Source organism: Solanum tuberosum, unplaced genomic scaffold (assembly GCF_000226075.1).
Source record: "Solanum tuberosum cultivar DM 1-3 516 R44 unplaced genomic scaffold, SolTub_3.0 scf00080, whole genome shotgun sequence".
Lineage (NCBI taxonomy): Eukaryota > Viridiplantae > Streptophyta > Magnoliopsida > Solanales > Solanaceae > Solanum > Solanum tuberosum.
In genome coordinates, this window is record NW_006239007.1 from 1,699,429 (window position 1) to 1,710,976 (window position 11,548).

At 37.6% G+C, this 11,548-nt stretch overlaps 1 protein-coding gene across 3 annotated transcripts in view; it reads left to right on the plus strand.

Annotated features, from left to right (window-relative positions):
• LOC102589320 (uncharacterized) overlaps positions 1–11,384 on the plus strand; it is a 15,057-nt gene extending 3,673 nt beyond the window's left edge. Inside the window, exons 3-11 of one of the 3 annotated variants that reach the window (XM_015308399.1) lie at positions 2,712–2,897; positions 4,707–4,799; positions 8,148–8,330; positions 8,414–8,516; positions 8,600–8,785; positions 9,221–9,810; positions 9,844–10,344; positions 10,510–10,910; positions 10,988–11,265. In XM_015308399.1, coding sequence (XP_015163885.1) covers positions 2,712–2,897; positions 4,707–4,799; positions 8,148–8,330; positions 8,414–8,516; positions 8,600–8,785; positions 9,221–9,810; positions 9,844–10,344; positions 10,510–10,910; positions 10,988–11,051 — 2,307 coding nt within the window. In that variant the 3' untranslated portion in view covers positions 11,052–11,265. Of the gene's footprint in view, positions 1–2,711; positions 2,898–4,706; positions 4,800–8,147; positions 8,331–8,413; positions 8,517–8,599; positions 8,786–9,220; positions 10,345–10,509; positions 10,911–10,987 lie in introns of all 3 variants that reach the window. The other 2 variants (XM_006346619.2, XM_006346620.2) reach the window with 2 other exon arrangements.
• Positions 11,385–11,548: the final 164 nt, after the last annotated feature.

The window sequence follows — 11,548 nt, forward strand, 5'->3', positions numbered from 1 at the left end:
TGAGTCAATTTAGATGGAATATTTAAGGTATAAAATGGTAAAGTTGTTTAGAGAAGATGGGTAACATCTCTCTGAAGGTTTGATTTGTAGTTAAAGCCAAAAGATGTTTGTAAATGGTAAAACATGAGGATAATGATTTAAATTGCTAAATTTAGCATTCCAAAATCGCTATTGAATCACTTGATGAGGTCTCAATTTTAATTTGCAGGTGTATCTGTGAATCGTGGTTCAAATGGTGCTAGATCCATGGTTCAGGTGTCTAAATTATCTATCCATAATAAAACTTCCTTTCAAATGCACTACTATAATTAAGAAAGTAAAATTAGAGTAGAAAGCCTTTGGACTAAACCTAGATTACAAGATACACAACTTCTCAACAAAAAGAAGATAGCTAGGCAGTATGAACAATAATATTCTAACCGTAGTGACTTGTTTCCATTTCAAATATGTTATTAATGTTTAGTATGTTTGTCTCAAACACCACAATTTAAGGAAAAAATGCTTTTGAAAAAGAGAAGTGCTTCTGACCTAAAAACGCTTGGCCAAACAGGCTCTATATTTATTGACTCAGTGTATTATGATCATGTTTAGGGCATGGTTTTGCTTACTTGTTGATTGTTGATGCCGTTGCTATATCTTATTGAGCATAGGAGCAGAATAATGGTGGTGTGAAGTCAAGTATTAACGAGAAGGGGGTGGGGCGGTGGGGGTTGAAAGATCAACAGGAGAAGGAGAGTTATATGACAATACTACCTCTAATAGGTAGATCACTTCAATTTATGGAATGGGAATAAGGTTGCAATTAGTCATACAACAAACCTTTGAGAAATTCCAACTGAAGCACGGTTTGGAACTTGATGAATAATGGGTCTGTCCTTCTACCCTTCTCCACTTACAGACTACTTGACTTTTGGTCCATGGGAGGAACGTGCACCTAACTTTTACATCACGTACTAGTGTATTATCATTGAACTGAAGCCCTAGGGTATTATTTAGGTCACAGTTTTTTCTTAATTCAGATGGAATATTTTGAGGTATAAAATGGTGATGTTGTTAAGATAAGATGGTTAACATCACATTTTTCTGAAGGTTTGGTTTGTATTTAAAGTCAGAAAATGCTTGTTAATGGTACAACATGAGGATAATGATTTAAATTGCTAAATTTAGCATTCCAAACTCGCGATTGGATGAAGCCCTAGGGTATTATTTAGGTCACAGTTTTTTCTTAATTCAGATGGAATATTTTGAGGTATAAAATGGTGATGTTGTTAAGATAAGATGGTTAACATCACATTTTTCTGAAGGTTTGGTTTGTATTTAAAGTCAGAAAATGCTTGTTAATGGTACAACATGAGGATAATGATTTAAATTGCTAAATTTAGCATTCCAAAATCGCTATTGGATCATTTGATGAGGTTACAGTTTCGATTTGCTAGTACATCTATGAATCATGGTTACGCTGGTGCATGCATGGTGCTAGATCCATGGTTCAGGTGTCCAAATTGCTTATCCTTGGCAAAACATCCTTTCAAATACGCTACTATAATTAAGAAAGTAAAATTAGACTAAAAAGCCGCTGGACTAGCCCTCTATATGACAAGATAGCCTATGTTGCTTGGACTCTTTAAAAATGACAATGGGTGCATGTCTGATCCTCAAAAAGTAGTGCATTTTTTGAGGATCCGACATGGGTGTGGCATCAACTTTGGAGAGTCCGAGCTACATAGAAGATAGCTAGGCAATATTAACAAAAAGAAGATAGCTAGGTAGTATGAACTATAATATTCTAACCGTGTTAGGTGACTTGCTTCCATTTCAGATATGTTATTAGTGAAGACCTATTTATCTATATCTTTTGTTGGGTGATGTACCATGGTTAATCAGAGGTAGTGGGACATATTTTTTTATTTTTTTATTTGGAGTTTTTCTTTATCTTTTTTCAAATGCAAAGGTTTGACAGGTCTTCGTATTTCTACAATTTTAATTTGATGCATCTGTGAATTATGGTTATGCTGGTGCATGCATGGTGCTAGATCCATGGTTCAGGTGTCCAAATTGTTTATCCATAGCAAAACTTCCTTTCAAATGCACTGCTATGATTAAGAAAGTTTCATTAGACTAGAAATCCTCCAGACTAATCCTAGATGAGAAGATACACAACTTGTCAACGAAAAGAAGATAGTGAGGCAGTATGAACATTGTTCTAACCATGTTAGGTGACTGCTTTCATTTCGAATATGTTATTAATGTAGGCCCATTTATATACTATATCTTTTGATGGCTGATGATAGCATGGTTAATTAGAGGTATGGTGACATGGTGGCTTGTCTATTTAGAGTTGGTCTCCATGAAGTATAATATTAGTTCAGGTTTAAGGGGAACAACTTCTGTGGAGGGAAGAGGACAGCTAGGGCTAGGGAAACTGGTGAAAGAACAGTAAATCTCTTTTTTTTTTAAAAATAAAATAAAATAAAAGAACAGTAAATCTCTTTTGACACATTTTATGATGAATCATTTCCTTTACTCAGTTGGAGACAGGATAGTTCAAGACAAATTTGTTTTTGGTTTAGAGTTTTTTTTTCCAAATGCAAAGATTGCAGATAGGTATTTCTACAATTTTAATGTTTTCATATTCTATATTTGCAGTCAATGTTAATTTTGTGCTTTGAGTCCAAATCTTAAATGAAATGTTTTATTGGAACCAATTTCAGGTATTTCCTTACGGTTCTGTCCCATTAAAGACCTATCTTCCGGATGGAGATATTGATTTGACCGCATTTGTTGGAAAAGATTTTGAGGATGCTTTTGCTGATGATATGGTGTCTACACTTGAAGCAGAAGATCGAAATAAGGATGCAGAATTCGCTGTAAAAGATGTTCAATTGATTCGTGCTGAGGTGCTAAATTTATTTTAGTTGTACTGTTCAATATGTTATACTATCTCCGTCCCATTTTATGTGATGGTGTGTTATCAGGCACAAAGCATCTTGCAAGACTGGTATCTGGTCTTTATGTTTGATGTTGTTGGTTTACTTTCTAAGCTTTTAGTAATGTTTTACTTATGAAAAATATCTTATTTTGAGGTGTGTCCCCCTTTTTAAGGAAAGATAAGGTTTGTTCTTGGTACTTAAATGTTGAAATTTTGAAAGTCCTGTTCTGGGAAATTAGTAAACCTTTTAGTTGGCGCGTGCAATCTCAAGCATTCGGCTTTGATTGCTAGAGGCCTAATTCTTTGATTGTGTTGCTCAAAAATGATTTTATTTCTATTATGTTCATACTGAAAAAGCTGGAAAATCTAGGTTGGCTGTTGTTGTCAGTTGTGAATTAAATAAGGTTTGTTGATACATCATTAGTCAATTAAAGCGTGCTCTTTCTAACCGCGGGATGAGATGGTCACATACTTTAACATGGTATTAGAACCGGCAGGGGTCTTTGGTTTGAGTTTCACCACATTATTAGAACGAATTTTCATATGCTTGGCCCCTGAAAAAAGAATCAGGCCCGCACATGAATGCACATGAGGGAGCGTGTTGAAAACACAATTAAGTAAATTTAAGTGTGCTCTCTAACAATTGAAGCTTTTACATGAGATGGTGACATACTTTAACAAGGTTAACTGAACTTTAGTTGTTTGTATCAATGATTGATTTAGTGAAGTATCTGAATTGTCATAATCATCAAGTTCAACTTTGATTTCCATGTTTATTCCCATGATATAACTTGTCATCATGTGAGCTGTATTTCCTGTGCTTGCATTAGGTTTATAATTTTTGCCTTTCCTTTTCTTTTCTTTTTCTATCCTTTGATCGCTCTCTCCTTTGCTTTTTCACATAACACACTGGAAACATTAAATTGCTACCTTTACTAATTTAGCTAACATCATATTTGGTGGTGGGGTAAATCAAGATCTTTTTTATGAAGAGCACCAAGACTATGTCACGTTTAGACATGAATACCTCTTAAGTTTTTGAAGTACAACCAACTAGGTATATAAAAGGGATCTTCAAACCAAAAGTACAAACGGAATAAAAGAACAATGTTGACTTTCTACACTGGTCTCTCCACTCCTAAGTTCTTGGCTGATCCTTTTTCCCTAAATTGTTTGAACCATGCAAAGAGGATTGCCTTTTGTATCTTTCCCGGACTCCATTTCTCTACCCTCCAACTAGCCACATCATCCGCCACTCTTTCAGAGGATTACCAAGTTATAAAAAAAAGGTAGTATATCAATGCCCAAAGCTCTACTGCAAATTTGCTGTGTAGTATCATGTCCTGCATATTCCCTTCATGTTACACATGCATCATGTATCTGGTGGTCCATCTGGAAGGAAAGAAACACTAGGTGCTTTGAAGGACAGAAAATTACTTGTCAGAGGATTAAAACAAACTGTATTAGTCTTCTATTTTTTTGGTGTAAACAAGATTTGGTGGGGGAGGTGGTAGAAGTAGTAGAGTTCTTAGGAAACTTGTAATCTGATAAACTGTATGGGGTGGGCCCATCACACTATGGGATGTAAGTTTCCAATTCATCATTTCTTGGATGATGAATTTTTTCTATGAATACAAAGTTACCCTTTTCTCAAAAAAAAAAAAAACCGCATGCATCTCACCAACTTTATTCTCCTGTTCCTAGCAAATTCATATCTTTAGTGTATTATTGTTAATACTAAAGCTGTGACCCCTGATGTTTTACTCTCATATGGCAGGTTAAGCTTGTAAAATGCATTGTGCAGAACATAGTTGTTGATATTTCCTTAAACCAAATAGGTGGCCTTTGTACTCTCGGCTTTCTTGAGCAGGTAGGTGTAATCTTTTCTGAAACTTATTTCTCTTTTAAATATTAGAAGGTGGTTGTTGAACTGTTGAACAATACACTCTATATGCATTGATTGTGTTGTAAACTATTACTCTGGGCATGTTGTCTTTTTGCCTGTCTTGTTCTGCTAAATGTACAACATACAAGTACTGAAAGATAGTTTTTGCAATCTTGAAAAATATGGGGCTTAATAGTTGCATTTTCAGAGTTAATTAGTTGATTTAATATGTTATTAAAATTATATCAGTTCTTTCCTATGTCACTGTTGTGGACTTTCTTTTGGTAAGTAAATATTTTATTTACCAAGTGAACATTACAAAACATCAAAACAGCAGGCTAGGACATGAAGCCCCAAATTCTGCTAAGCATCACATACTAATAACTATCCCTACGCACCTATTACATCAATACAAGGGATATTCATTGAGTTGTTGTAATCTACTACCTAATCTGTCTTGTTGGGATCCTCTTCCATGCACATCTCGTATGATATGTCTAAAATTCTGTAGTTGTGTTCCATCCTCAGGCAATAAATGGTTCCAGCCAAAGTCATCCTATACACTTGTGCTACTCTGTTCGACCTTTTCACGTGTGTGAGTGCCCACTGTACTTCTTGCCAAACGTATTGAATCACAAGAATGTTCCACCAATCCCAAGTACAGTTTTTTCAATTACCAAGGGTTTGCAGAGAATGTTCTTAGAATTCAGAAAGTGCAAAAGTACTCATTCTTGTCCTCCAATTGTATTTATACTTCAGAGAAAGTATTCATAAATTTGTCCTCGGAGCCATTTTGGCGATCTTGATTGGACTCGCCAAACCGTTCGCCGATACGCTGACTTGGGTTTTCACCTCGCTGTTTTGTTTTGTGCAATTGATTTTTCCTTCAGGCAACTATAATTTCAGGCGATGCATTTTGTCTTTGTCAAAACACTTCAGCGATACGCTGAGTGGTCTTTTCTGTTGTTGATCGTCGATGCACAGAAGTGGATTGAACTGTTACTTTCGACAAACTCCAGGCAGATTTGCGATACGCCATTAGGCGATGTCTCACTCAAAATTTGCTCATGTCTTTCCTCTTTTGCCTGCTTTTCCTTCCATATCATGTTTAAGTACTCTTAGGACACCATGATCTGAAACGTAAGGAAACATTATAAAAAAGGCATAGAATGACATTGAGGACATCATTTTCATGTGGAAGATAAACGAATTGAGTCGCTAAAACACCGACTCATCATAGGTACAACAAATAGTGTGAGAGGTGGTAGATAATACCTAAAATCTAGGGACAATCACTATAGGAGAAATACTACGACTACTAATAAGGAAGGACAAGCAAGACAACACTCTACTACCTTCTACCTCAATCCGTGTCTTCCACAACCTTCTATCTAATGTTATTTCCTCGGTAAGCTACAACTGTGTTATTTCATATTGCTTCTTTGTCCTACCTCTACCTCTCCTGAAACCATCCATAGCCAACCTCTCACACCTCCGCACTAGGGCATCTGTGCATCTCTTCTTCATATGTACGAACCACCTCAACCTCTTTCCCGTAGCTTGTTCTCCATTGATGTCACTCCTACCTTGCCCTAGATATCTTCATTTCTAATCTTTTCGCCCCTAGTAGGCCCTCACATCCACCGCAACATCCTCATCTTCTGAACGTGAGAGTACTTGATTGACCAACACTCCATCCCATACAACATAGTTGGTCTAACCACCACTTTTTAGAACTTCCATTTAAGTTTTGGTGGCACCTTCTTATCACATAATACTCTAGATGCGAACCTCTATTTGATCCACCATGCACCAATACGATGTGTGATATCATCGTCAAATTTCCCATTTCATTGGATAATAGACCCAAGATACTTGAAGTTTGGATGCCATGTGAATCAAGACTTACTTCCACGTCAACATCAGGCGTTAGGCGTTACGTCACTGAACTTGCATTCAAAATATTCTATTTTGGTCGTACTCAACCTGAAACCTTTAGACTCCAGACTCTGTCTCCAAACACCAATTTAGCGTAAACTCCACCACAGGTCTCATCATCAGCACTATGTCATCTATAAATAACATACACCATGGCACCTCACCTTAAATATTTCGTGTCAATTGATCTATCACCAAAGCAAGCAAAAACGAGCTAAGAGTTGATCCTTATTGCAACCTCATCACAACTGAAAAATGCTCTGAGTCTCTTCCAGTGTTCTTACCTAATGTTTCTAGAAAATAGACACACCCCTCCTCACTCTCAACTCCACCACCCTCTCCCAAACTTTTATAGTGTGACTTAGTAGGTTTATACCCCTATAGTTGTTGCAACTATGAATGTCACCCTTGTTCTTGTACAACGGAATCATTGTAATCCACTTCCACTCCTTCGACATTTTCGCCATCTTAAAAACTTTATTAAACAATGTAGTTAACCACTCCATACATCATCCATACATAACAAATTGATGTGGTATATTCATATCATAATATATGGTCGCGATCCCGCAACGGTGAGCTAACCCCAAAAACCCATCATGGTTTCGTAGGAGCAAGTCAGAAAGATTGAGAAATAGAACCATCTGATTTCATTAGTTCTCAATAGCCACGTCAAACTCTGAATACTAGATACATGCCCTGCCTCTGCTCCTCCAAAATTCTACTGGTATCTCATCTGGCCTGGTCGCTCTTCCCCTGCGCATCCTACTAATAACACCTTTAACCTCATCTACTTTTATACACATACAATACCCAAAATCACGATGCCTCTTTGAGTGCTTTATCTCCCCAGCATGATGTCTCTCCCCCCTCTTCGTTTTAGAGTTTATGGAAGTACGACTTTCATCTCTGTCAAATGAGCTTAGTTGGGCAGACTCTTCACTTTTGATGCCGCAGCTGTGTTGGATTCTCCAAAAATACACTACTTTTGGTGAATCCGACACACACCCGTTGACATTTTTGAAGAGTCCGAGCAACATAGCTAATGAGCGTCTCCTTCAACAGTAGCCAGTTTTGCCCTACCTCTAGCATTGCCATAGTCAAATCTTGGGAGCTCAATTTAAACAAACTATTTCAAGGTTTAAAATGATTATAAATTGATGAAACCATGACTACTGGAATTGAAAAGATGTTGATGTTCTGATAACCCGAAGCTTTGTTCTTTTCTTGATCATTCTTCTGGAAGGCGTCAGGGGTGGTGGCTGGGGTTGGAATGAGAAAGAGGAGAATGAGATTACTCTGGATCAACTTTTGTTTTTGTAAATGTCTTTGATCATTTAGTTTGTGACATTGGAAGCGAACTTATTCACTTATTGGGTTCTGCTTACTTTACAGGTTGATCGCCTCATTGGAAAAGATCATCTATTTAAGCGCAGCATTATCTTGATAAAAACTTGGTGCTATTATGAAAGCCGTCTTCTTGGTGCTCATCACGGCTTGTTTTCTACTTATGCCTTAGAAACTTTGGTTCTGTACATCTTTCATTTTTTTCATACAACACTAGATGGTCCCTTAGCCGTGAGTTCTCCTGGCATAACTGATGATATTTCAGGTTTCAATTTGATATTGGTGAGCCTAATGACTGATATGGTGAATTCTAGGTTCTATATAAATTTTTGGACTACTTCGGCAAGTTCGATTGGGATAACTATTATGTTAGTCTAACTGGGCCTGTTCGCATATCCTCTTTACCGGAATATGTTGGTAAGAAACATGTTCTGGCTGCAGTTTGTCCTGATCCTGTCACCTTTTGTTTGGTTCCAATGATTTTGTTTCCTATCATGCAGTTGAGGTGCCTGAAAATGATGGTGGTGATGTACTGCTCAGCAATGATTTCATTAGATATTGTCTTGAAAGGTTTTCAGTGCCTTCTAAAGGCGGTGATTTAAATTCCCGGAAAATTCAGCACAAGTATCTTAACATAATTGATCCTCTAAAGGAAAGTAATAATCTTGGTCGAAGTGTCAGTAAAGGTATAATGTCTCCTAAACTTAATTCTCTATCCTCTTTGATACTACCATATAATGCTCATGATAATCAATGTATTTTATGCTGGTATCATAAACCATTGGACATGTGGTATTTCATAGTTGTCGGGGCAGGGTTAAAAGGATTCAAATTAGGTTTAATTTAATCAGACTTTTTGCACACATAATGTGGTTTTGCATCATAGTCAAACCAGATTATACCCAGTGGGTTCAGATTATTCTTTTTGCCAATTGAGAATGAAAAACTATAATCAGATAATTCCTAGTATTTCCTGATTATGACATTTCAACAACTAGCTCAGAGAAAAGGATAGGTTTGGTTGTGGAAGCGACTTTGGACATTGAACCAGTAAGTCATACAAGACCTTGTTTTCCTTGTCCATTGAGTGATATGCTCTATCATGTCTATCTGCTATGCAGGGAATTTCTACCGGATACGAAGTGCCATCAATTATGGGGCTAGAAAGCTGGAAAGCATTCTTCTACAATCCGAAGATAATATTGTGGAGGAACTTTATAGGTTTTTCCCTAATACTATGGATCGGCATGATAGTGGAGAGAGGCCTGATGTTCAAGATCCGAGCAATGACTTCTGTCTTGCCTCTCCTGCCTCTCCTGCTCCAAATTTTGATCCATCACAAATAGAGCAGGGAAAATCTGAATTAAGTTTTGCCAGTGATGGTGGAACACATGGAATTTGTAAGCTCAATCCTGATGGATCTTCTTGCAGAGAAGATGGACATCAGAAAGGCACTACAGAGGCACATCAATCTATGCTGCCGTTGATGGCAGAGAGGCATGGAACGGGAAGCCCGTTGGGTTACCGTCTTTTTGGTGATGCAGTAGATCTTGCTAGCTCCATTGAGAATGGCCTTTCAATATCTACAGATAGGCCTGAATTTGGTGATTCAAGTAGCAAAAAGTGCCAATTAACTCGGGGTATGCCTCATCATGCACCTCATCTATTTTTTGCTGACTCCCATGTGTACAATAGGGAGATGAAAAATGAGATTTCCCATATGAAACAGTTTGGCAACTCTGAGAAGAATGTTTCATCTGGGTCATCGCCGCCTACTAATGAGGGAAAGAATTTTACTGTCCATGGTTTGAAGCAGACTGTTTTGGATGTTAAGGAAGCTATCTCTTCTATTCCAAACTCTGGAGGTGATCATTTGAACTGGGATTTGGCATCAACAAGTGGTGCTGAACTTTCTTTGAAAGCTTTATCTGATCTAAGTGGGGACTATGATAATTACCTCAAGTATTTGCAGTATGGGCACTGGTTTTATGAATATGCCTTGAATATTCCTGCTCTGCCTGTACCTCAAGCACCACCATCTCCATATCACATGAAGTACTCATGGGAAGCTGCTCAGCAGCCGTCATATATGAAAACAAATGGGTTTTCTCATGGGAGTACAAATGGTGTTATCCCAAGTCAAGCATTTTACCCCATAAATCCAATGTTAATGCATAGTATGCCTTATGCTGCCTTGGAAGAGATGCCAAAGCAACGGGGAACTGGGACATACTTCCCGAATTTGGTATACTCATGTTCAACCTGTTGTTTATTGGCATTTTAAATGTATGGGGCTGACATGCAATAGTCATTGCACATGTGGGTGTCAGTCCCATGCATACATTTCTTTCTGTTGTGAGCTAAAATATCTTCCTTGTTTGGTAAGTTCTTTATGGCTTAAATTTTGCAGAATCATCCTCCACATGGTTATAGGCCATCAATAGTGAAGGGTAGACATCAGGCAGGATTGAGCTCTCCCAGAACTAATGGCCGGGCAACTTTCACGGAGATGCACACATTTGAGAGAAGTTTCCATGAGCAGCTGCAATCTGAATCTTCTGCTGATCAAAGTAATGTCCACCCTTTATCATCCTCTCATAGGAGGGGACACCATAGCATGACAGGTATGGTTTTACCGACCGAGGGAATGGTTGAATTTGGTTCTGTTGGTGTGCTGCCTTTGGGAACAAGCATTTCCGAAAGGAGTAGGCAACAAAGAGCTGTTTCTTCTCCTACTCAACAGTGCAGCCCTGTATCTCCAATACCAGCATTTCAGAGGTCAAATTCTGTTTTTAGTAAGGAACTTGATAGGTATGAGCGACTTTGATTAGTAGTAACTCCTACAGTATTCAATCACAAAACTCCTAAGCTTGCTTTTACACATTCAGGGTTACCCTCAAGTCATCATACCATCTAAAAGATGAAGATGATTTCCCTCCTTTGTCTTTCTGAATGTGGGTTCTGGAGATGCTCCTGGTGTTCTGCTAGAAAAGAAGTATGATCTGGGCATTTCTGCCTCATAGTCGTTGTGATTTCAAATACATGATGTACCATTAGTTTTTTAATGTGTAACTTTGTTCAAGGTGTTTGTACAATATTACAGATGATGTGTTTATGTGTGTTGCAATTGTATAGGATGTTAAAATCATAGAAGTTCTTTTATGAAGCTGTGCTCATGATTATAAGTTGTAGGCTTGTCATAAGATGACTTTTGGTTAAGTGCATCATTTGTAACAACAGGTAGGGAGTGAATGGAGATGTTGGAATGAAAACATCCTTTAGTTATTCCGGTTTTAGAAGATTGCTTCTATGTCAAAAATCATGAAGCTTGAAGACATATTCTCTCTTTGATTTTACAGCCTCTGAGACTCCATAGCATGGAAATTTTCCCTTCCAACTGAGGTTCATTTTCTAAATTATCTATAATTGGTAATTAAGCTACAAGTAAT